Source organism: Lutjanus erythropterus, chromosome 1 (genome assembly GCF_056507025.1).
Source record: "Lutjanus erythropterus isolate fLutEry1 chromosome 1, fLutEry1.hap2, whole genome shotgun sequence".
NCBI classification, from domain to species: Eukaryota; Metazoa; Chordata; class Actinopteri; order Lutjaniformes; family Lutjanidae; genus Lutjanus; species Lutjanus erythropterus.
Window position 1 is genome coordinate 38,445,183 of NC_139317.1, and position 27,403 is coordinate 38,472,585.

General features: G+C 40.9%; 1 protein-coding gene across 1 annotated transcript in view; it reads right to left on the bottom strand.

The window, feature by feature from the left end:
- The window catches only part of adamts18 (ADAM metallopeptidase with thrombospondin type 1 motif, 18), an 82,628-nt gene that overhangs the window by 14,760 nt on the left and 40,465 nt on the right, over positions 1 to 27,403 (bottom strand). Inside the window, exons 13-18 of the mRNA XM_084721273.1 lie at positions 21,697 to 21,869; positions 20,563 to 20,693; positions 18,610 to 18,733; positions 17,120 to 17,364; positions 6,469 to 6,589; positions 3,774 to 3,900 (exon numbers count right to left, since the gene is read on the bottom strand). Coding sequence (XP_084577399.1) covers positions 3,774 to 3,900; positions 6,469 to 6,589; positions 17,120 to 17,364; positions 18,610 to 18,733; positions 20,563 to 20,693; positions 21,697 to 21,869 — 921 coding nt within the window. The remainder of the gene's footprint in view (positions 1 to 3,773; positions 3,901 to 6,468; positions 6,590 to 17,119; positions 17,365 to 18,609; positions 18,734 to 20,562; positions 20,694 to 21,696; positions 21,870 to 27,403) is intronic.

The following is a 27,403-nucleotide window of genomic DNA, read 5'->3' on the forward strand; positions in this document are numbered from 1 at the left end:
ATTGTCAATTTTTCTTTTCTCTGCTGGGCTCTTGAATGCATGCCCATACATCCTGGAGGTCTTAATGCAGTCATTAAAGCTTTCATGCCGCTCACTCAACTCGACCCTCTTCCTGTGCAGCGCCCATAAATTGGCCCGGACGCACAACCAGCTGAGAAATGGTGTCAGCTACTGTATAATAAGATCCACGGGTGTCAAACACTGCTTTATTTCCCTGACTGGACAAGCACACTGATGTTATTTATCCGGCCTGTACCATTTTCTGCACTCAAATAAAAGTGGGAGGGAGGTCGGGACATGCAGCGAGGCTGTTTAATACCTTTCACCAAGATAAGAGAAATGGTATGCCCGAGATTAGGGGCAGGAAATGCCCTCTCGGGTGGTGGGAAACTTAGAGAGAAACAGAGGCTGTATGTTGGAGGTGTAACCGATAGCTAGTCTGGCTTGTTCAACCCCCTGACACAGGAGAAAGTTCAGTCTGGGCTTGTTGTGGCATGGCTAATGGTGGACAAAATGACAACATCATTAACATCAAACAGAAACAGCTTGTATTTCTATTTTTACCTCGTGGTTTGGATCTGAAATACATTATTTCTGCGTCATATATTTGGAAAATGTGTGTGTGCATATGAACTGTAAGTGTGCATGCCGCCCTGTGTGTGTGTGTGTGTGCGTGTGTGTGCGTGTGTGTACTCTCTCTGAACCCAAGACACGGTTCCCTGCCTGTACTTTGGAGCAGTGCTGTAAATCAAGCTAGCTCCAGTTCCCTCAGCCGAAGGCCTACATAGGAGAGAAGCCATTTATCCAGTGCTGTTTCAACTTGTTACTCCACTGCACTTTAGCCTGGTTTCCTCCTTTTGCTTTCTGCACGAGTCCCTGAATGCCCACTGTCCTTTAAAAATGCATGCCATTAAGCACAATGTCTAGACGACGGGAGATAAATCATGGGCGTGATTTTGCCACAGAGAAAGTCAAGAAGCTTTGGGCTGAGAATTTTTGAGAAGGATAATATGCACTGAAAGCAGCCTGGCTTTGATGTCTCCTTCTGTCTCTTTTGCCTTGTCTTTATTTTTCTCTTTTTCTTTCTTACTCTCAAGGGTTGCCTTAGTAAAAGGTCTATTCCAGACTTGGAAACATCATCTTGTATTTAGTTCATGACAAAAACAATTAAGTGGTTGGACCTTGTTTTAGACAGGGAATGACAGGGCTGTAGCCAGGATTTTAGTAATACTGAGTTCACAAGTCCAAATTCCCAAACAGACCCACTGAAAGAAATGTTTCACCACCCAACAATCAAACTCTGTAAAAATTCTAGGTATTTAAAAGCAAGACTAACGGGCCATGTCCACCAAAGTGTTTTCTTTCAAGCTGAGTGCTTTAAGGCTCATGTATGCTTAACATTAGATACATGGATACAGACAGAGCCTTCAGTCTGTATTTATATATTACATATATATATATATTTTGTGCACGTTATGGATACAGAGGAAATGGTGCAGTCCCACTGCCAGCTGCAGGGGCAGCGTAGCAGTATAGCCAATAGCCGAGGTGCGACCACAGGATGTGTCAAAGCAGTTCAATTGTGGCATAGTATTTAATCTCTACACAGACCATCACTGTCTAAAACGCCGCCACCGCTTTTGCCTCTCTCTCCAGAGGTACATTATTATAGCCTCATTCCACGTCACCATGTTTGTTGGTGTCAGAAACTTTTGAATCTCCTTTTTCTTTAGGAAACTTTTGACTCTGAACAGTATCCTCTAGAGGATTTACTGCTTCCATGCCAGTGTAAAGAACTCATGGAAGTATGTGGGCAGTGACGGTTACATCATTTTATGGGACATAAATGAGCCTTCAGAGCGCTTTGGAGGTGCAGCATTTTTTCAGCTGAGACAGATTGGTTGCTATGATATGGAATATCTGTGGAAGTAACAGTTAATTTATCATTTCACAGATCATCTGTTATCAACAAATATGCAGTACAAAAGTCTTGGCATAATGTACAGTACTTGCTTTGGCCCTTGCTCTGGATGAAAGGACGACTGATGCACGTAGGGAGAAAGGACAGGCATGCCAGTGAATGTGGGTTCATGAGATTTTGTGGGTGAGCGAGTACCATCCTTTGGTTCAAAGGTAGGACACAATTTTTTGTATTTGTCTTGCCCCCTTTTCCACTGTTATTGCGCTGCTGTGTAAAAAAGTGACAAGTGCAGTGTTTTACCAAATTCACTCTGCAGTCAGAAAAAAACGGCAAATGTGCAGCGCTCAGTGCAGAATAGATGTTTGCCACAACATTACACTGCTGCCATTTATACAGTGTAAATATACTCTGCCCTCAAATAATTAAAATACGCAGGAAAAATCACAGTGGTAGACACACCCCCTAACCCTGTACTTGGGCAGTGAAGTGCTTTGAGCTATATGCTAATGTAAGCATGCTAACATCCTCATAATGACGACGTTAACAAGCTGATGTTTAGCACGTAATATATTTACCATGTTCAGATTTTAGCTTTGTGTGTTAGCATGTAAGTATTTGTGAATTAGCACTAAACACAAAGTATAGCTGAGGCTGATGGGAAAGTCAAAATACATAAATAATTTGTGTGTGTAAAATTAAGGGGGGGGTTATTGGCAGAGTGTGACAGAGAAGAAATATAATATTCATAAGTATGTTTTCATTAGCTTATAATCACTTTGTGAATCGTGTTTTTATTACCTTAAAATGAGCCATTTGTATCTATGGAGGGCAGGGATCCTCTTCCATGAAGGCCGCTATGTTGCACCACAGTAGCAGTAGCCCAGAACAGGCAAACCAAACACTGGCTCTAGATAGGGTTTCTCAGCTACTGTAGGTTCTCCTAATTGCTTGCAAGGGAAGACTAAGATGAAACTTAACAGTTCAGTCTTATTTTTTATTAAATATATCTTCCTTCTTAATGTATCTTCTATCTTAAACTACGCTGGAACTTTTACTTTCCTGTTTTATTGTATTTTTAGTTTCTATTCAACTCATTTAATTGTGTTGAAATGTATTTTTTATACTGCTTTTATGTTCCTTTTACACTTTGTCTTGATGCTTTTTTTATGTTACATGTAAAGTTCTTTGAATTGCCTTGTTGTTAAAATATGCGTGACAAATAAAGTTGCTTTCCCTTTTCATCTGAAAATATTAGAATTGTCCTTAGAAATCCAACATTGAGTGATTTCACACATCCAATATGTGTTAATTCACAGATACACAGAAATATTACTAAGGACACGACCTTAGTGACCTCAGTGCTATAGAGCAGTTTTCTGACCTCAGTGGAAGACAAAGCTGGGACAGGGTTCAATTTCTTTTGAACAAGTGAACCGCGATGAAAATAATGCCTTTTTAAATCAAGTGTCCTTGATAGACTGATGCAAGAAGACAGCAGATAGTGAGACCATTCATGTGTTTTCTAAAGAAGGAAAATGGAAAAAAGTGAAAAATTAGAGAGTGGGCAGAGAAGAGATGAGGACAGAGAGAGGAGGAGAACAGAGTGGTGGCTGACCACAGCAAATGGACCACAGGCAACCTCTAGACTGCTCAACCACAGTGTGTGTGTGTGTGTGTGTGTGTGTGTGTGTGTTTGTGTGTGTGTCTCTATAATAAAAACAGCGCCTAAGGTTCCTGAAAATTTGGCAACATTAAGACACTGGCCACATATCCCACAGCCAACAGTACATGAAGAAATGCCCAGACCCACACACACACACACACACACACACACACACCCAGCAGCACTTACTATGCAGGGCAGGGCTGTGTGTTGCAGAGATGGGAGCCCAGTGTCGGTCTGGTTTGGGGATTACACATGGTGGAGTTGACTTGAACCTTAAGGTCCTGCAGACAGATCGCCTTGGTGGAGATACGACCTGATGGAGAAACAGGAGGAGAGAAAGGAGAGAGCTTGAGGCAAATAAAGAGTGCAGCCACAAGGATCACACACACACACACACACTTCTCAGCCATCCACTGACAAGTGAGCAGGGGGTTGCCATGTGTCTTTTGGGATCAACAGTCTGAACTTCTCAGTTGACAAAGGTGCTTTTCATTTGCCTTAACACACTTCCTGGACCACAGTGGACAGCAGAAATACACACATACGCACACACACATACACAAAGAAACAGGCAAATGCACAGATAATATCTGGCACATATGCACATCAAATACACAACTGATTTCTATCACAGTATTCTATCCCACTCCCTTATTTACTGTTGTTTCACCTGTCAAGCTTTCCTTTAGCACACAGTTTACAGTGATACTAGCAGCAGATTTAACACTCAAAATATTTAATTATTGTTGGGATTTTTTGGTGATATTTTACCAAATTAAAGTTATTTCATTTTACAATTTTACTTCCGCAGCACAATGAAGAACATACTGCTCACATGTCCTTCATGGTAAAACTAGAATTGTATATCACTGTCATTTATCATTCATTGTTTTATCCTAATTTTGTAACAATTATTATCCTGGAGGGGATCATGCAGTTGCCTCTGTGTATGTGAGTGTCAGTCTAATATTTTGTGCACATTCATGACTGACTCTGTGATTCAGAAATCTTAAAAAAGCTCGAAAAAAACATTTTTTAATGATTATTATGTTATGAGGCATTAGGTTTCCAGGCCATCCAATTATTGTGAAGGTGATATCTCAAGAATGCCTGGGGGAATTTCTTCAAACTTGGCACATGTTCCCTTGGGTTCAAAGATGAACTGATTAGATTTTGGTGGTCAGAGGTCAAAGGTCAAGGTCATGGTGAGCTCACACATTTTTGGCTGTACCTCAAAAATTGATATGACAACTATGACAAAAATTACACACAAATCTCTAATAGGGAAAAATTATGAGGTGATGACACTTTATATTCATAAGGTCAAAGGTCAACTTCACTGTGACATAATGTTCAGTTCTCTATCAGTCCTCTGCACTCCTCTGCAAAAATAGTCTCTAAGTGAAGACAGCATGTTTCTCACAGCACATTATTCACTGGAATCATACATGTATAGTGAGAACTGATCGGCAACTGCTACAGTTTGAAATCTTGTTTCGGTGTATTTGGGGGTCATGTTAATTTTGGTGGAACTTTGAAAATCTCTGCTGGTTGCATCTGGCAGCTGTGCTGGCATTGCAGTAGGTGCTTCACCATCTGTTGCCTGCTGGGATGTGCTGTCTATTGAGTGACCTCTTCTAGCGACCATATCAGTGCTTGAGTTAAAGCCAAAAATGTGTTTTGTGAGGTCACAGTGGCCTTTGACCACCAAATTCTAATCAGTTTATTCTTGAATCCAAGTGGACTTTTGTTTGAATAAATTCCTTCCAGGTGTTCTTGAGATATCACGTTGACAGAAATGGGATGGACTGGATGCCACAGTGACCGTGACCTTTGAGCTTTGACCACCTAATTCTAATCAGTTTACCCTTGAGTCCAAGCGAACATTTTTGCCCAGTTTTAGGTAATTCCCCCAAGGAATTCTTAAGATGTCACATTCATATGAATGCGACAGAAGAACAGACAACCCAAAAACCTAATGCTTCTGGACATGGCTGTCACTGGCGCAGACACATAGAAATGTTAGCCTCCTCGCTTGCTTTGACATAAATGTGACCAAAATAAACTACATTTTTTTCTGCTTAAAAAATGTTGAAACAGGTACTTGTTTTCCTGCTGAGAGAGAGACAAAAAGAGGGATCTCATTTCTAGCTGAGAACAGTCAACCTTCCTGTTCCACTGGAGGATTCTGGAGGAGCTGAAGTTGGATAACTAATTAAGATAATATTATACTCCATGACTTGGTTAAAAATGCCATCACCCTCTGACTTTTGTTTCCAGCTGTTCTGTTTTAAAATGAATCTTATAAAACGGGTGTTAAATATGCACTTGACGGCTACGTGGTATCATGCTAAAAGGTTGAGTGATAAAGCTGTAAATCATGGGAAAAACATCATGATTCTTTGCAGCTGAAGAAACAGCATTGTTCATGTCATTCATTTCATTCTAATGTAACCCTGTTTTCCTACCTATTTTACAGAATTGTACGTATTTTCAAAAAATATATTTTCACTAACAGGCGAAAAAAGCTTTTAAGATGAGGGGCGGTAGATGTGTTTGGTAAATGTAAATTTATCTCAAGTAACAGTCATATAGGCTTATGACTGCACCTTAAGCACAGAGCACATAAACACCTTCTTGTGTTTTTGGCTTTGGAAAGGCTAGACAACAAAGGACACCATCCTCCAAACTCTTTATATACTCCATACAGGCTTGCTGTGTATTGTATGTCATTATGATTGGAAAATTGTTCAATTAATTGGTTTGGAAAATGGTCAATTCATGGAAAGAACACATAAACACACAGAGTTCTTCTAGTTTCATCACTCAGACAAACATGTAGGCTACAGGCCTGCATACCAATACAGACACGCAGTCTCACCTCCAGCACAGGGAGCAGAGCAGTCCGAGCGCACCACACCCCAGCTGTAGTCGGGCTTCCTCTCAGTGCGAGGCAGGGTGTACTCCCACACCACGCCTGGGTTCTTCCCCTGCAGAAGGATCTGTCAAGAAAGGACACAGCAAGTCAAATGTATGAATATATTTAGTCTTTTAACCTTTACTCACCACCCCATTTTACATTAACATTTTCTAATCTACACATTAAACTGGGAGTCATCCATTACAACAGCTGTTTCCCAGCAAATGTAAGGGACCTTCCTTCCCCAAATCTTCAGGCTTCCAGTTAGGTATAGGTACAGTTAAGTTAGGTAGTTAGGTACAACAGAAGATTTTAAAGCTCCCCACAGACTGATTAAGATTTTAAGATTAAGATTTCAGCAGTCTTAATCTCTTAAATTTACTGTGCGACATGGATCTAATGAACTTGGGTGTTCATCAAGTTTAATGTTTGTAGAACACAGCAAATCAGAAAGGTGTCACATGTATTTAATGTGTGTAGACAACATGAGGGTCACACCCACTGTCTCTACGAAGCAAGTTAAGAAAACGTTATCGCCCATCTGCACTACTATAGTGGTAAACAATGAAGTTAAGCAAGAATCAAGACCTTGCTATGTTGGTATTTATGTGGAGGAGGAGAATGTTGACCTGGTTGTGGTGAGGGAAAGGAGGCTGACTTGGGGTGCCTATTTTGCAAAGAGAGCTTGAGATGATGTTAAGTATTTGCAGTATGCTAAGTATGCTTATGTATGCTAAAATGCATACATAAACATGCACGTCTTGCATTCTTATTAGTTGGTTAGTAGACAGATCATAGCAGCCGTCACTTTGTTAGATGGTTATCGTCAACTTCTGACACTGCTAGAGTTTTGTCCGAGGCTATCTCAGGTCATCTTTGAAACGCTTTCATAGTGCGACCTAGCACCACCTTTTTGGAGCGACAGCTGATGCAAAAAATGTTGTCATGTTTCTTTCATGTTGGTCATCTTTCATCTGGAACAGCGGTGTATACCCGCATACAAAGGGTCAACAATTACAGCCAAGAGAGGCTTCTGGTAGAGACCACTTCAGGGGTGATTGTTAGTGTTCTTACTGATTTTCTCTTTCACTATTTACATTATTGATAAATCACTAATTTTCAACTTTATAATTCACTGGTTTATTTAGAAAATGTTGGAAGTAATGAAAATTGCTAGCCTTGGTCCAGACCTTCAGATCTGCCATCTCCATTGAGTTGACTGATTCTCTGAGGATGGAAGTGAAGGGCAACAAGTTTACGATTCAGTCTGAGATGAGTCTAGAGTCGGGACCCACAGGTGGGTCACAGGAGATTTTATACGGGTCACCAAATAAGTAAAAGACTATGGAAGAAATTCATCAAATTTAAGATTTATAATGTGTCTATTATTTTACCAATGAGACAAAAAATTAAGAACCTGTTAATTCTGCCAAAATGTGCTCATTTTATCTCATTTATGAAGCAGGGTAAAATGTTAGATATTTTTTTTCCTGATGATAGGAAATAAAAATAATAACATGGCCCTTTAACCTAGCCTAAATACATTTATTTCTCATTCATGAAGTATATAAAATATGTATGATTTCAATAAAATATGTCAAGATACAAGGTGACGCACAAATGGCAGTAAAAAGGTCAGGAATGGTTATTCCATACAACTCTTTCCAAGATCTGTTGTTACAACCTAAATTGGGTCACATTGGTTTGTCATATTTAAAAAGTGCCTAGTCTAGAGGGCAAGGTGACATCTTAAAATAGCTTGTTCTACCTGACAGACAGTTGAAAACCAAAAGATATGTCATTTAGAATTATATTAAAATAGAAAACAGAAACAGAAAACAGAAAAGAAAAACAGCCCATCTTCACATTTGAGAGGCTGACAACAGCAAATGTTTGGCAGTTAATTAATCGTTTCAGCACTTCTGGAGGAAGTGAGGACACACTGGTCTCTTTTCAAACAAAGTTTACAATAAATAACAATTAAAAAAAGTCTACAAGCAGTGTGATGCATACCCTCTGTCTGAGCCAAATTTTGAGACAAATATAGAATAACAAATAAATCACAAATTGTCTAATTTCACCTGTATTGGTAGAAAAGGCATGACAAAAGCGCAGTGAACGAGGAAAAGAAACAAATGGATTTCAATGCTCAAGACTGAAGGTAATACCACTGCCAACGTGGCTGCCTAATTCAGGTCATTTAGGTCCCACTGAGCTGTTAGATCTACTACTCATTAACCACAAAGCTCTAGGAAGGACTGCATTGTTCCATCTCTTCTCCAAACTGGCTGACCACACCATTATAAGGTCATTTTTGGACAGCGCAATGCGTATGTGAGAGGCAATTTCCATTTTCTTTCAAGAGTTAGTTTATATTGACCACATCCTTTATACTGGCTGGTGAGTCTCAGTTACCTTTTTCTATTTCTGAGATTTATTTGGACATTCAAGTCAAGCAGAGACTAACGGATGAACGAAAGCAGACATACCCATTACAGGAGAAGCATCAGGCTATCATTACAGCAACCCTGTGAGGATTCACTGCCATGGTGAAGAATTTAGTTTGAGGTGATTTTACATAGTCAGCTTATAGTGTGTCATTTTAAACCATTTGAAAACATTGCACAGCCCACCTCGGTTTAGTTCATTTTGGGTGGGTATTAATCCTCAATCCATTTGGCAAACTGTATTAAGTCCAACAGCCATTCCAATGCCTGACAAGCATATCAAGTCTATCAATATCTGTAACAATGAGCTCTGACAAGTGTGTTTTCTTTGGGGTATATCCTAAAGCACAAGAATCTACCATCAACCATCCAACTTAGGAAGCCAAGAGCCTCCTGGGTTTGATCCACATTCAACAGCCCCAGGGTGCTTCCACTGACTGGACCAATCATCCTGTGTTACATGTTAACTGTTCCATGTGTAGCAAGAGCAAGTTGCTGTCTAGTGTCGGACAAACACGTCTGCATGTTGCAAACAGCTGAGACGTAAGTTACAGGTGTATGACAGTGTTCCAAAAATAGTCAGGAGTTAGTTATGTACACGTCAGATTTTTTAAAATAGAGATGCACGATCCATATAACAATATCCAACAATCTATCACAATATGATATCATTATATTGCCCAGCCCTAATATGAACTGTAAAAGAAGCAGAATCTGGATCGGTTCATGGATCAGTTACGTGTCTGATATGAGTGAATCATGTCAGTATCAGCACCTGATACCAATACTGGATCGGATTGGTTCCAATTCTATTTAAAAACCCCTGAAATAAAACAAGCTTGTCTGCTCATGTTACCTGTTTTCTGTATGGTTGTCACTCAAAGCCCAGCAAAAGCTTCACACTGAATTAGACACTGATGCTAAAACCTGCTGTGCATATCATTGTGCTCTGATAAGAAAATTCTATTTAATTCTGAAACCAAGTTCATCCAAGTGCAAGAAATAGATTATGGTTTGATTCAGGTCACAACACCAAATGCTGATAATAGACACTGTATCCAAAGGTCTGCTTTATTTCATATCTGGCACATAAAGCCCTATCCATTCTTCTCCAAAAAAAGAACCACAGTATGTCACTATCAGTTGCTAATACTCCAGATCTTTTCAAATTTAAACTTAAACCCCCAAATTTTGTCTATTAAGCCTCAAGATGCAAAAACCCAAGGTCTTATTAGAATTCTACCTCTCTTCCCCTAAAACACTCTAGTATCAACATGTCATGAACATATGACCCCTCAACTTGAGGACCTCTAGCCTAAAATGATGAAATTGTGGTCCCCGACTTTACTAAACGGTATATTATGAACTGGCGACACTTTAACACCCACACTTCCTCTGCTGACGCTACCCACTCCAACCAAACCCAAACCCACTGCCATGAAACAACTGCTACCACTAACCACACTGGGACTTTGTACTTATCCAAGCAGACCAACTCTTACCAACATTCCTTCTTCTCCTCTAAACAACCACCAATGATGTGAACCAGCAGCTATAAAAACAACATTCAGTAGGATTTTTTTATAATCCCTTTCATAGACGACCTACTGTATACACCCCTGAAGCCTTGAAACTTTGTAAATAATTGATCTTCCTTTCCTAAGCCATCCGAAATGTTGAATACACCCATCCAGCCACAGCATTACCATTGTCTGCCGGATAAAAAGCTAACTTTCAGTTCTTTCAGACATATCCAAACCCGTTCCTCAGTTTGGGTTAACAGCAGCCAAAGCTCAAGCCTGACTGACAACCAACACCCAAACAAGAACACAGACTAATATCCAGTCTATCCATATTACAAACTAAAACTCATTCGGCTTTTCTGAATTCTTTGGTAGTCCAAGCAAACTACAAACAGCAGCAAAATACTGTCACAGCACATATAAATCTACCAAAACTCTACAGACAGCAAAAAAATGAGCCTTATCTGGACTGTCAACACAAAGTACCATCAGTAAACATATCAAGTATTTATAGAGTGCTTAAATAATAACTCAAATAAAAGAAGGAATCTGTGTCTATTTGTCGGTATGTTTTTTTACATATCTCGAGAACTGCTCATCCGATCTGTTTCACATGTGGTGGGCGTATTGCTGGGGACCCAAGTACATGGGGTGTGAAATGTGGTGCAATTTGGACACGCACATTCGATATTAATGAACTTTGAATAAACAGGTCTCTGTGCCTCAGGGCTCTGCGGACTGAGTCAAGCATGTTTTCACATATGTCTGCAGCGAGCCTTTACAGGCCACAAAGGAATCTGGAATCTGCCTGTCTGTATGTATGTGTAAAAATCGTTAACATATCTCGAGAACTGTTCATCCAATGGATGTCACACATGGGGGGTGTACTGCTGAGTGCCCAATCAAGAGCAGTGTTGAATGTGAAATCAATCGAATGAGTAATTCTCAACAAGGCTGCACTGGACCCCTGGGTCCAAGCAATCCAAATCCAAATGGGCATGGATTATGAATGGCCATACACTCAAATTGGCAACAACTCAAAGGGCACTGCAGTTATACAGTTAAAATATTAAAAACAGTCTGGATCCTCAGATGTTTTTGCTCGTTAAAAGGAACTTTACCTCACCACAACTGCCTTATTCCTTGCTCTTGGTGGGAACTATCAGGTTATAATATAAAGACTATGGTGTGTATCTATTCTATGTGAGAAGCGCCCTGAGATCATCTGAGATGATCTGATGCTATTCAGATAAAATTGAATTTCTGAGTGATCAAACTTGACATGGAAATAAATGTAGGCATTAAAAGTTACATGGCAGTGAAATAGTCCTACACTGTGCTCACTTGATTTAAATACTCATCTTTTTTTGGATCTTTGGAGAAATATTTATTAATAGCAAATGTTTGCAGTCCCTGAATGACTTTTACTTTCTAATACGGCTGTAAATATCTTCATCTGTTCTTTCGGTTGAGGTTTATGTCATCTGATTGATGTGAGTCTGTCTTCTTGCAGCGCAACAACATCAGACCACAGAGTGTCTTGGTTTTCACAACCCGACCACCACACCACTCATCAAGTCATATGAGATGATGATGAATTAGCATGTGGCAGACACAGATATCAATCTCACTTGTGGACCCACAATGCTTTGCCATGCACTGGCATGACCCCGCCTCGCCATACCACAAGAATGTCAAATCAGGGGGAATAACCCTGTTTGGTATCCACTGAGACTTTGGCCATATGTTATGTCTGTTCCCTCCTCCTCCTCTTGTTAGCTTCCCCTTCTCCTTCATTCCCCCCTACCAGCTGAGCAGCTGTGCAGATGTGAAGACCTTGTCACAGTTGACTCTCACACTCTTCAACATTTGTTTTTCTTTGAGTGTTTCAAGCTGAGTAAGGGTCTGGGAGTGATCGGTGCATATACCCTCCCCCGTGTACTCTCTCAGTTTTTCTGTGACAGCGCCAGTTAAGTAGAATGTGTGAAACAGATGAAGATCAGCAGTGAAAAAACCCCCCGACTCATTTGGCTCTTTTCATTTGCAGTTAAAGTCCCTGTGCCCTGACCTTAACTTCTCACATCCAAAGAGTTCAATTGCAGAATTCTTAATCTTTTAATCTCACTCTCCCCCCGCTCCCTATCCTTCTCTCTCTATCAACCTCTTTCTCCTTTTTGTAATTACAGGACATACTTATAGAGATTATGCTCATGTCATCTGCAGATCAGCAGCATGCTACCGCTGAGTGCTCTGCTGGACAGATGTATGACTGGGACACATGGACAAGCAGGAAGAGCACCACCAGACTTTGTAAAGTCCCTTCTTTTTATTAAGAATATTTAAGGTTATTACAACTTGGGTCCTGGTCTCTAATTTGGTGATGATAAAACTAATCACACCAAACTAAGCGGTGGGACTGTGGTGACATCCCTACCATGAAGTATGACAGGGCAAGAAACACAAATGGTCTGATAATTGGCTGTAAGCAAACCATTAGTTTAGCCATATTAAGTAAAACCCCAAATGAAGTGAAGTGTCCCTAATGATCTTTCATTGTAAAGGAAATCTATCTGCATGAACAACTACACTAAAGTCCGCAGCTCAAACTTGAACCAAGATGTTGGTCTGTATTTCTGAGGCACAATTATACCTTTCACTTTGAGTTTCTCTTCAGTACTTGACTAACTTGTTGGCTTCTCTAAAAGCTGTGCGATTGTCAGCATCTGACTGCTCATGTTTATTGCACCCTTTGAGGTTTAAGCATTCCCACATCTCAGCAGTCAACTTGTTGAGAACCATCTTATTACCAACATGAACAAAAGCCAAAAGTACAACGAGACTAAAGCCGTGTTTCCACCAAGCAGTCCAGTTCAGTTAAGTTCAGTTTGTTACACACTAAAATGGTTATTTTCACATTTACTTTGGCAAAAGATGTAGATGGTACTAACAGAACCATTCCAGTCTGGGTTTTTTTTTGTTACCCCTCTGTTCCAAGAGTTAAAACACTGCACCCCATGGAATGGACAGATTTGAAGCAGCCAGAGTCGTCTTGGCCAGCAGAAAAAAACACAAAACGTGTGTGAGCAGAGAGAGTGTGATTGAGCAGGAGTGAGCACCAGAAGATTTACGGTGTATGTGCGTGGAGCAAAGGAAAATGTTAAGACTAAGCTGTCAAACTGGCAGTAAATGTACAGTATAGGTTACAGTGTGTCAGTTAATAAATCCTGCAGTTTCACAAGACCAAGAAAAGTCTCCACAATTGTTTCCTAACTGCTGAAAAGGTGAAAGAGGTTAGCCACAAAGCCCTGTTAACAACACAGACTATGGTTAGAATACTGTAGGCAGTGGGTTAGGTTACTATACTGAAAGTGTTTGATGGAAACTCAACTTAAGAGTCCACATCCGTGCTCGTACCTCTGTGAGGCTACAGTGGTACTTTGGTGCTTTGTGCTAATCCATCTAGTAGATGTTGAGATATTTACCAGAATAAGTGAAAATTGTGACCTGCTTATGGCTCTATAGGAAAACTCAGTGGATCAGCAAATTCAGTAGAATGTGAAAGTTATTGAGATATTTCAGTCTTAAGAAACGTAGTGGGTCAACTGATTGTCTGACAGAAAGCCTCCTAGCCAACTTGCAAAAAAGTAAGAGCAAAATTGCAAAGATATCATCTAAATCTATCCTGTTACCTTTTCTGGGAATAACAATATTAGATTGTTGTTACTAGTCTTCATCTCCACAAGCATTCATCATGTAGAAGGAAACAACAATGGGCTGTTCAAATGCCAATTGCAGCAGTTATTCCACTAAACTGCCCACAAACATAAGTCTCATCTCTAAAATAGCTACAAAAACACTCAGCCATTTCCTGATGGCCAAACAAGTGACCAGTCATGCACTTTAGAAATATCACAGTGGTATTCCTCCTGGATTTACAGGCCAATCATTCCTGCTTTAACCGCAGTATTTCAGTAGCCCAAGGGACTGAGGGAAGACTAGCTTTTACATGACTAACACTTCACCCATAATGGAGGGAGAGAAAAAAAACAAATGTCTACTCTTCACCTGGTTTCCACTTCTGTTTCCACAGCCTGGGTTCAGAGTTCAAGAGAAAATAAATGCATTCGCTGACAAAGTTATGTGGGAAGAACATCCCACACATCCCACCACCATTCACTTAAACCTGCAGAGTCATAAGGATAATGCCTCAGCCACTTGTCCAATATTAGTTTTGCTCTCAGGAGGATACGCCTGTCCAGCATCACATTCTGCTGCTTCAGGACGGGTAAAGACTCGCCCTCCCCTCCAAGCTCTGCTTTCTGACATGCCACTGATTACAAACGTAGGGCAAAAAAAGTACCATCAGCTCATAAATCACTTCCTTTAGTATGCAGAACATCTCACTCCAAGCAGCCATCTGATTTTATACTTTTCATCCCTGCCTCTAAAGAGTGGTTGACGCAGGGATTTTACTCGCTCTGTTAGCTTCGAATCACATGGCTGCAACAAAGCACTTTTGAGCTCAGTGGCCATAGGGGCCATGGCTTTGAGTATGTGTACATGGACAAACACGTGACTGTGCTTATACTGGGGCCAGCAGTACCAAGAGGCTGAACTGCATATAAACAAGGGGTGAGCTTCTGCCATGTGAGACTGAGCTGAATAGTGAAAGTGGCACAAAGGCTGAGTTAGACTAATTGTGCCGCATCTCCCTCTTCATGTTGCCTACATCGTCCTCTGTGTCATTCTACTAGTACTTAAAGGATGAGTTCGACAAAAAAAAACAAAAAAAAAAACACCAAACATCTTTTCTCACTTAACCTTACCCTTACTAGAATCTGGCCATTTAGATTTTTGGTTTTATTCATTTTTATTTATATAGTGTCAAATCATAGCAGAAATTATCTCAGGGACCTCAGGGCGCCTTCCATATAGACATAACCCTAACCCAGACACTGACTCAGACCCTAACCATCCAGTGTTACACTGTGTTTGGACGTACACAATTACATTACTTGTCCATGGTCCCATAATCTCATTTTTATCAATACTTAGTCAGATGACGACAGTTATAAACTTAAAGTGTCTGCTCTGTACTGTATATTGTATATGGTTGTACAGACTGAAAAGGGCAATTATATGGAGGCTTAGAATGCCAAATATTTGTAGGGTGCAGGCAGACATAAAAGTGAATATTTTGTTGCTCAACTTTAACCATTAAGGTATTAGCTGGTGCTAATTTGACAAAACTAAGGTTAGCATGGAAAGGCCAAGCCAGCCTTTGCAACCAGCATGTTCTTAACATTAGCATTACTCATCTCATCTGTGGATGTCCGCTGCAGTTGCTGAGGTCCAGTGTGGGGGATGTGTGATAGACCTGGCAACCTGAAACTTAATAATACACCAGCCTTCTTTGTTGCATTTGTTTTAACCAAAGTAAGGGGAAGATCTACAGATCTCATGTTAAAGATCAAAGTACACTGAGCATCGTTGCTCAAATATTTTCCTTCAAAATGTCTGGTGTAATTACCAACACCATTGTTGTTACAAGTTTATTAACCAATAGGAAATTTTCATCACTGTTTCATCCATATTCCCACCATGAGCAAGCACTAGGAAACAGTGGCAAGTAAAAACTCCCTTGAAATATCTGCCTCTAAAATGTCTGCTGCCACTCCAAGACAATGAAGAATATCACTGAAACATTAAACTGTGTTCAGAGTGCAAAGTTGATTTTAAAAGTTGTATATGATTGCATATAGCCAAAAGTGGCACGAGTCAAGGAGAATAAGTGTTTACTTTCTGACTTAAATTCATAAAGATGTAAGGAAAAAGGAAAAAAAGGCAGCGTTCTTGTAACACTAAAACAAAAACTAATCAAAAAGATGAATCTCACATAGATTGTTATAGACTTGTCTTACTGATGCTGTGTGATTTTAAATTGGCTTTCTTTTTACTATTTTTGTTTTTGTGTGGAGTCTAGGAAGACTAGTGACCACTTTTTTGGAAGGATATGGGGATCCAAATAAAGAACAAACAATTACACAACCATACACTTCACACACACAGTCAATGCATATTTTGCCAACGAGCTACAGCTGACGTCTGTACAGTTGATCATTAGCTGTTTGAGGCAAATAAACACAGGCTGTACAAACACTCCAGCAACCAATAATGTTCGGGGAAAAATTCACTTCACGTTCTGTCTTAAAACACCATTTGCACATCAACGTCAGCAACAACATAGTACCAATGAAATGTGTTGACAGTGTCTTCGGGGTTAATTGACCATTTAAGCTGTTTTTAAAGTAATTCTCATTCCTTTCCTCTGTCACTCATCTGAACATGACAGGCTGTTTGAACCCCCCAAAAAGCTGTAGATTTTCCTGATTAAAGCCTTCCACACAACCAACCCATCCACAGATCATCCCTGACATAACGAATCACCAAACACAATTTATCCTCCACAGAAGCACTGCAGACAGCTACAACCACCCCTGTTCTCCCTGCCACCCAAACTTCTTTTTTTCATCTAAGCCCATTCATATCCAGACATAGGAAAAAAGCGGCGCGGCAGCTCTGCCAGGGACCCTGTCACTGTCAATTGCCACAAACGGACATCACCCGGCAGCGGCGGCTTACTTCAAACACCAGCGTCTCATTAGTAGGTCCAGCGGCATACAGGCTCTCTGGCTTGTTGAAAGAGCGCTGGTAGTCGAACACGGTCCCACCGAAGTGAAACTTCCCCGGCCAGTCCACAGTCCAGTCCCCGGTCAGGTAGTATTTTCTCTTCAGGGAGCGGACAGCCAGGTAGCTGGTGGAGACCTCCATTTCCTGGATGCGAATACTTCGTGCCCCAGCTGGAACTATTACCATGGAGTAGTACTCTGGAGCAAAAAAGACAAGGAAGGAAAGTTAATGCTGAATAAAGATATTTGTTTATTGCTGTTTGATAATTCTTATTCCATGATCCATCACACAAACCAGCCATGCAGTCACAAACCACCATCCCTGCACTACCTTTTTATATTTTCAACTTTGTCTCTGATCTGGTTGTATTACACATGGATGAAGTAAATCCATTACAACGTAGAACTGGACACATGTGTCTTTGTTCTTGTTTGTCTGCTGAAAACTATAATAAGTAACATTTCCAAATTTAAAGGGACAGTTCACCCCAAAATCAAAAATACACTTTTTCCCCTGGCCTGTAGTGCAGTTTAACTATCTAGATTTTTTTGGTGTGAGTTGCAGAGTTTTAGAGACTTCGGCCATAGAGGAGTCTGCCTTTCATCCAATATAATGGGACTAAACGACACCTTGTTGTTGTGAGTTTCATGTAGGAATTATGTTTATTCTAGTAGAAAGAAAATAGTTCCGACATGATACTGCTAACAACAAGGTTTGTGGATTATCTTGAGTAAGCGGGTCATAATTTTTGGAAAGAGACACTGGTTTTGAATTTTTCAAATGATTTTTTTTGGAACTTTGAGCACTACAAGCGAGCCAAGTGCCATTTATTCCCATTAACATTTGAGAGAGAGACCTCTCTCTAAATGGAAAAATAGCACTACAGGCAAGGGGGAAAATATGTATTTTTGATTGCGGGGTGAACTGTCTCTTGGCATTTTTCCTGTGGATGTCCAGCTAGTGTTGATGTAGTCAACTGAAGCAACAGATTCCTCAATGAGTGCTATATTGACAAAGCTGCAAAATCTGTTCTTCTTCCTGCATCCAGTGTTGTCACAGTGATGTTGTTGGAAGAACTACAGGCTATTTCAGCTTTCTAGTTTCCACCTCTGGGTAGCCAGGGGGTGTGCTGGATGAGTATTTTTGTCACCTAATGCTATGTTTTGGCCAACAAAGTAATAGCTATAGACTAGGGTGGTAATAACACAGCAACATTGGAGTGTGTGTTAGAAGCTTGCCTTCCTGGTACATGTGAGCACTGCTTCACAGCTCCCCAAGCAGGACAATTAAGTTTTCTTGGACAATATAGCACACGCTTTACCGTCAACATGAGACACTGGGTATCCACATGAAAATGCCAAATTTTCCCTTTATGTGTCTCTTTGTCTTGCAATGACTGAACATTTATGTTCCCTTACATAGAGACAGACTACAAAGCTTACCATTAGCCCTGTGTTGAAGGGTGTACTGGCCCTTGAAGAACTTGCAAGTTGAGTTGTCTCCTTTACAGACCCCACAGGCATCCAGAGAGGCCCTGGAGCCCAGAATCTGGTCACAGCCAACTGCCTGCACGCACACAAAAACACACATGCTATCAGTGTGGATAGAAGGGGAATTAAGAGGATGTCAATACAAATATAGTTTATTACCAGCTTTTCTAAAAGTACTCATGTCAGTGGAATAAACTAATGTACTGTGACGGTATTCATCCAGGTGTAACTTTAATTCCATCTTTGTCAACATCTGGTGCTTCACATAACTACCTCACCTGACATCTGGATGATAAGGACAATATGACCATGAATGCAGCATGAAGCGTAGGGAAAAGATGAATATGCAATACAGTTGAGACATTAGAGCTCCAATTCTCCATCTCTCATTACACTTCATTAAGACAGATATTTAACACCTGCTAACACATGTTAGCATTAAATATGCTGATGTAGATTCATGCTGGGATACACAGGATCCATTTTTACTTGCCAAAATAACCTGCACCTTTTTTTTCTTATGCCCTCATGCATCCTACAAGCAATTAGATGACCTATTGGCAAGAATTACTTCTTAAAGGACTGCAAGTACAAGTGACTGCTTTTGACATCTAGACTGGTTTTAAACACTACCCCAGTTTATCCCAATTATCTAAACATCTTATTTGCAAGTGAACGCACCCAAAATGTCTACTGGAATCACACTTAACGCTGCACAAAAATGAGCATAGCAGGTCAAAATTTCATGAACATTTGAACTCTTTCCAAGTTTCCAGGTGTTGGAACTGCAAATCCTTGTCATTCCTCCAAAACTGTACTATGCTACTTGATTCTCACATTACCTGTGCCTCTCCTACGACTTTGTGACAGTCAAGCACAAAAAGCTTCATGGCTTCAATAAGCTGTCATGTAAAGAAAATGACCTCAGTGCCAATATAATAAAGTTAAAGGGTTCATAGCTTCAGTAAGATTTGTCCATGAATATTTTAAGCTTCATTATCTACTTATATACCTCGCTAATACTGTAATAATTTGTCTAATGAGAGACAAGGACAGTAGGGGAGACATCAGCCTCTGTCTATTCCATCTTTATCAGCGAGCAATTGCAGTTGCAAGCATGTAGGGAGGGTTGCCTCACACACAGCTGCAGATGCCACCAGGAGCTTTTAAGAAGCAAAGCATTTTGCCCACCTGATTTTATTTACTTGCTTTAGTTGATTTTGTCCTCTTTATATTATATTGGCTACGTAATTAAATAGTTTCTTTATTCTGTTTTTATGATCACGTGTCTGCACATAGTCTTTTATTTTGAAAATTGACTGGTTTCTCGACACTGTTTCTGTGTCTCACTCCCTGCCTTCTCAGTCTGCTCTGTGCAACTTGATGCAGCATCAAAAACAGACTGCAGAGCAGTGGAGTGGAGACCTGCTTCTGGGATAGGCTGTGGCACTGCTGGTGGAATCACAAGCAATGTCTTGAATGGCAGCGATCAGTTTAGGTAGACGTGGCGCAACCATAACACGATGCAGCCCTGCCTGATGGAATCAAGCCGTCACGCTCACAGCCCTGTGCTCGCTGGACCACATTTGTGCATGTGGCGCAGAAATGTTCCCTTGTAAGGATGCCTTTTTACTCGTTCTGTGCGCTCATATCACATGCACATGCCTGTTTTTTATGTGTGCGGTTTTTGAGACTAATAAAGCACCACAGATGAACTCAATGTCTCACTCTTTTTCCCTTTTTTTTAAATTATTCTCATTTTTGTTGCAGAGAACCAGTGAAACCAATAAAGCAACAACTCAGCATTCAAATACTGATTTGGACGTTGATTACCATGGCAACAGTAGAAGCTTTGAGGTGTTCGGGTCAACCCTCTTCCAGAAGCAATGTGAATCCATACTATACCTCACACACTCCATCAATGCAGACGTCTCCTCTGTTGTCAGAGCAGGAGGTGCCGTCTTTGACCTTGCTGGACATGGCGAAGAAAAAGTCAAAGTCTTCTGCAATGCAGTACAGCTTACAGATGTCTTCATCTGCACACAGAACATGCAAGCATATACAATAACACTAGTGTCAACAAAAATGTAGCATCAGTAAAAAGTGGAAATTTTTCATCAGATTTCTTCCATGGCCTGGTCAATTTGAATTCACTGCTGCTACTGTACCGTAACCTGTTACACATACAGTATGTGCAGCTCCTGCTGGGACTGGATTGGAAAAGACAGGAACTGACTATGAACGCACCCAGGGGTGTTCTTGTGGGGCTGCAGGTTTATTTTGTATTTCAGATCAGTTATCACAGACAAGTCTCTGCAGCCGTCTTTGATTAAAATAAATGACGGTGAAGGTGACTTGGCCCAAGGTCCCAGAAGGCAGTTCAGAATCTGTTCCTCTCCACATCACCTCTCATTCATCAACAGCTTAAATAGAGCTGGGACGAGGCCAAACGCACTGCTCTCCTTCACTGCACTCTCCCTCTGCCTCTCTCTGTGTAACAAAGCTGGCCTGTAGGCTTCCTTTTTAAATCTATCCCCACTGTGTCAAAGGGTGCAGGTGGCTACACGTCTCCCATGCACATTACACAGAGTGATAGTTTCCTCCAGCTTTTTTGGCCCTAATCATTGCAGCTGTAAATAGAGGTTGGCATTACAGAAACATTTTATGAAGGAGATTTGGACTAGCAGAGTACAGCGGGGTGTAGAATGTAAAACATCGACGGAATTAAGACAAGAAAAAGCTTGCCCTCAGCATTCTGCAACTCTCTATATATTTAGTGGCACTGTGCTCTTTGAACAATGAGATTTCTCTTTCCTGTCCATTATGCGCCAAGAATACAGTAAATCAAGGGGATTCTGCATAATCCTGGGAAAGTATGGTGTATTTTTAAGGTAGAGAATCTCTTGCAAAGACGGATGCCAGAACAAATACACCCAAAATATCCTCAGGGTAAATTATTCATTAAACATAAAACAACTACTGGCCATGAATGGACAGACACCGTACATATTGGGTCTTATATAAACTGACCAAACTTACCGTCCACTTTGGTGTAAGGCTTCCACTTGTAGTACCAGCCCCTGAAGGGCTTGCTGTTATACTCGGCACACTGCTGCGCCCGGAAGTCCACAGTGTTAAGAGGGCACGGCCGAGTGTTACACAGCTGGTTGAGACGGCTGGAGCCTGAGCAGAATTTACCATTGTTCTGTGGCCTGAGTGGAAGACAAGACAAGACAGGAAAGAAGAGGAGAGAGAGACATGTTTAAAGGTCTGAAATATACTGGTTTTTTTACTATTTGAAAAAGTAATGTGATACTACTAGTGCTGGATATAATTTGAAAAATTTAGATACCAGTACCAGTACTCTTACAGTGATACCAAGACCAGTAGAGTACTTAATCTGATACTCTTTTCACTTCAATACTTTCAAACATATTGCCTCGTATCTTAGTCTGCAGAAGTGCCAACTCCGTCAAATACACCATGCTCGACTTCATCTCCACAGATTGTATGTAGCTGCAACCCTAACCAAACCATGCATTAAATTGAACAATTGTAGTAACTGGCTACCATACAAACATTAATTTTTTATAGATTTGGGTGTGAAAAGGATCAAATGCAGCTATCATTTGACTCGAGAAGTCTCGATACTACTTGGTGCTGAGTTATTTCAGACAATAACTTAAACTTCAAGATTTCAAGCTATTGAGAGTACTAGATGCTACTACACAGACACATTGTTCTCATATCAGGATATATTTCTACACTGAAAGGTATCCTGTGGAAGTTTCAAACACATGCACAGCATTTGTTTGCATCAAGTGTGAGTGTGGCCAACAAGATAAACTGCTCCCAGTTTCACACCTTTCCAGGGTCTTGTACAGAGTATCCGTCAAAAAAAGTTGTGTAATGGGCAAAATGGATACAGGCATGGGTAAAATTTAACTAAATACATGCCGGCAGCAGGTCAGAAAAATAATGTTTGTTTGTTTGTTCTTTCCTGAAGAAATCATGAATGAATGCAGTATTTTAAACATATAAACTGGCTAATATCATCAAGCCTTATCAACTGTCAGGACTGATAACACACAACCTTGTAGGATGGAGACAAGCTGCCAGGGCAAACTGCATCAAAATGCATGACATAATCGCAAAAATAGTCAGTGATGACTACCACATTGTGAACAATACATTGTTGAAGGCCTTGTCAGACGTTTGGGAGAAATTTGGTGGGATCAGAGACTATGAGAATAACATTGTCAGCGGGTGCTTGTAAAAAGTGCCAAAAAGTGTTTCAATGGCTGCAAGCTATATGAACATAGTCTGAGGAAAAACATCCACAGCTGCAGAAGAACAGGTGACAGATAGTTATCCAAAAACACAAGTGAGGGGCTGTGTTGGGGCAGGGCTGCATTTGGCTTGGAGATTATTGCATGTAATGGGTCGGTTCCAGTGCGGGTTTTGTGAGTACGTAAAACTTTGTAAAACCGGACCATTCAGATCATCCTCAATTGGTGGCGGCAGCATGTAAAGACAGCAAATGCAAAGACTGCAAGCTAGGAAACACAGATGTAAACAAGGGCTCAGTTTCAATGTACTCTCTAAGCCCTGGAAATTGAACCCTCACATACTTTAAACAATGTCACCTGTGACGCCATCGTAAGTGTCTGCATGCAGGAGGGTGTAATGGCTCCCAACTCTGTCTGAGGGTTGCAAGACCACTTTGTGGTATTTTGAGATTGTAAATAGCTCAGTGAGCTGGAGTGTCTGTTGTACATATTGTATACATAGTTGGAAACAGTGTTCAGAATTAAAAGGAAATATCATCTTGCTGATGTGCTCATTGTCCTTTTCTGGTGCACAATTCCACTGCCATTGCCATTTTGCACAGTTATGGAGAATATGTGTGAAGGGTTCACAAAGCCAACCAAAGAGCTATAAAACATTTGCCAAATTAAATTTGAAAATTTGAAAATATGGAAGAAAATGCATTGAAAAAGACCTCAAGGACACACACAATTCATTTTGGTGAGAAACACTGAATATAAACTTAAGCTTTGTCTGTTTATAAAAAAAACTAGACACGGCAGCTGTAAGGCTTCACAAGGCAACTTTGCACACCAGCATCCCCGAGTCAGTGTGACTGATGAGCCAAGACAAAGTCTATTAGAGCATAATAAAGATATTATCATTTAAGGCTTTCTCTCTTACATTTTCCTTAATCCACAACAAAAATGATGCCTTAATTCATCAAAATGACACTTTCTTATCTGTCAGTGAGGGCAGTATTAGCTCTGATCAAAGAAGAAAACTTTGACATTTCTGAGCAAGAGGATTAAAGTTTTTTTGTGGTTTTAAAGAAGGACTGTCGAAAAGAAGTTTGCATGCCATGTCAGATGTTTCCACACCATAACAAATTCAGCACTTCTTTAACCACACGGGAATAGCTGGTACAGAATATAAACAGGTAATGGAGCTTTAATATGCCATTGAAATGATAAAAGCAGTCACCACTTGTTAGAAAAAGACAAGCAGAGTCTTGACATTCAGCTAACATTAGGATGTCTGACTTCCCAGGCTTTCTAAACTCATGCCAGGCATTCCAACCCAACCACCAGCAGAGAAAATTGAGTTTAGCTATTTGCCAAAGTGGCCTGCAAACACACAGACTGGGGGAACCATGCTGATCTAAGATGTCTAATAAAAACAGTTTGCTAAGTGTTACGATGTAATGAAACTCTATGGCGAAGGATCTGAAAAAGGCCTAATAGAAACACTAAACACCACTTGGAAAATGCAACTAGAGGCATATTTCTTTTGAATGTCCTTCACTAATGCAACAGAAGTGAAAAAGTCTGCATGAAATTAATGTTAGGAACAAGCAGAGGCAAAAATGCATGTTGTGTTACTCCATTCTCTCCATTCAGACCTGGACTCAATCAAACTGCGACTTGGCTGCCAAGAATGATGGAGCTCCATTCAAGGTGTGTGTGTGTGTGTAAATCTCCTTGGTGCCGATGTTGCGTCCCTGGGTGGGGGGTTGGGGTGGGGTTTGGCCCAGGTTTTTGAAGGCCTGATCCTATTAAGACTTAGCAGCAGACAAATGCAGCACATATGGTAATGTGCTTACGGCAGGCCAGTGGGGGACTACACCGCATACTCCGTCAGTCAAGGCCTTTTGATCAGAGGCGAGCATTAAATAGGGACCGTTTACTTGAGAAGGGAGTTTATGGATTATGGACAGTTGGTCCCTGAGTTTCACAACCATCCTGCTTTCTCTTCCTCTCCTCTTATTTGTCTTCTTTGCTCCTCTCCCTCCCGTATCGTTGCGACTGTAAATCTGCTCCCAACAACAAGACAGAAACCAGATATGACAAGTTTTCAGTTTGTGTTTGAGGCATTCCTCTTCTGTCTCTACAGCCCCACTCCAACACAGCCCTGAGGACCCTTAAGGATGCTTAAATGTCCCAGAAGCCCACTAAATCTGCCCAGCGACAGAAGCTGAGACGGAACTCCTGTAGGTCAGAGGTCATTATGTCTAGTCATCTTCTTCTAAATCCACCTGTTCCTTCCCTCAACTTCCCATACAGTATATATATATAGACATAAATCCACAATTAGTTGTAGATCAATCGATGAAAGTCGTTGAATTGTCAGTTGTAGAGGCTGCGTCTACACTAATAAAAGTGAAAGTAATTGAGTTGTCAGCTGTAGAGTAAAAGATGAAAGTAGTGGAGCTGTCAGTTTTAGAGTAAAAGAAAAATCTTCCTGTCGACAGAAGCTGCGTCCTGTGGGTCAGAGGTCATGAGGTCTAGTCGTCTTTTTCTGGAATGTCCTGCCCCCCCCTTCGACTTCCCACATAGACGGACATTCTGCTGCTCTGCTGCCGTCCAAACCTCTGTAAAACACCTTTACCAGTCCAGAGAGAGACTGCACGAAGGAAGGTCCCATCTAAGCACCATCGGCCCCTCATCATACACCCCCCTGCTCCCTTTAAATCGAGTGTGTGACAAAATGTGCTCCCCACAAAATCAGGTCAAGATCGTGAACCTAATCTCCTAGGCTTGTTGGTGAGGATTAGGTTGACTGTGTTTGATCTGGCAGGTGGTCTATGGGGAACGGAGGGAGGGAGGTGGAGGGATGGAGGGAGGGAAGGCATGAAGAGAAGATTCATTTTCCGTCTTGGAGCAACTCCTAGAAGGGAAGGCTTTAATCGGCCGATCCCATAGAACGCTTTTACAAGACTGAGCAAAAGATACATGCTGGCCTCGTAAAATGGATGAGTTTGTGCAGAGTCAAATGAAGGGTTTTAAGACCGCTCCTGCCGGGTGAAGATTTTGTAGTAGGGCAGAGGTGAACATGCACAAGAAGCTGTCATATCTGCAAAGTCAAATTCCAGACAAAGTGATATATATCAGATTTTGTCTAAAATTTGAGACATGGATTCACATACATGTGAATTGCGCATACATGTACACACAGCGCAAGCTTGAAAAGAATCTATAAAAGTGTCAAGTGCTAGTGATTTCAGGGAAGGACAGCTCAGACTGTCCAGACAGTTCAGTTTGGGGGTGAAGATGACATTAGAGACAAGCTGTCAGATTCAGGCTAATCCTTCTTGTTCTGCTCAGATTAAGAGCAGAGGGGCCCTGCCAAAATAATCGCAGAGATTACTGCGGACAAACACTCTCTGACTGTCATGAGTCAGGGACTGAAACGTGACTCAGGGGTACAGCTGCAGGCAGCATAAGGTCTGTTTGGATGACTGAATTATATTACTGGAGGGGTGTGTTGTGGAGGTTGGGTTGAGGGTGGTGTTGGGAGGTGCAAAGACGCCATATTAAGACGTACGTCAGCCTAATTTTATTGTCTTCACGTGGGACTTGTCAGGGGTGTACCAGGGTTGCATGAAACTACCCATTCACACATTCACATACACACCATGGCTGCCTCGCACATTGTGTGTCGATTTGAAGCAATGGCTATGTATGTCCGGAAATGAATGCTATGTTTACATGAATGCAAACTCAAGGTTAAAAAGGAAGTATATCTCCAGCCTAAGGAAGCCTGAGGGAAAAAAGAGTTACATAGGATTTCCGTAGGATGTTGCAAGAGTCTTGGTGTGTTTACCCTTTGCTACTTAATATCCCTTCATACATTGCTAGAAGGTCCTCAGTGACCATTTTCTTCAGAAATTTTAAGGGACCCATACCAGTCTCTAAAAAGTTATATAATTTGTGATGGTTGAAGAGGAGGAGGAGGAGATACAAACAAGGACAGGGAAAAGCCATGGTGAGCAATGTTAGCAACTTCGTAGCTAGCTAGTCAAAAAATTAAAGTGTATATAAAGAAAATTCAGAGTTTCTCTTCTAAACACATTATACATGTTAGAAAATAGCTGCTGAAAACATATGAAAACACTGAGAATTATGTAATACTGAACTGTGGCCCAAACATGTACATGAACATGTCCAGTAAAGCTGCTAGACGGAGCGTCCATGTTTCAGGTCGTCTTCAGGTTGTAGTGGTGTTTGACCGAGACAGCGGAGCATTTCAGAGCACAGAAAACTGCTCATTTTCTTATGTTTTTGAGGCTTAATATTGCATACTGAAATACGCAATTTTTAAAATATAAACTTTAACATAACTCTATTTCATGACGTTAAGTATAATGCATTCTTGAAACCAGTTTTTGTCAACTCCTGTCAATGTTTGGATCTCCTTTCTTGCTGTCACTGTTATATTT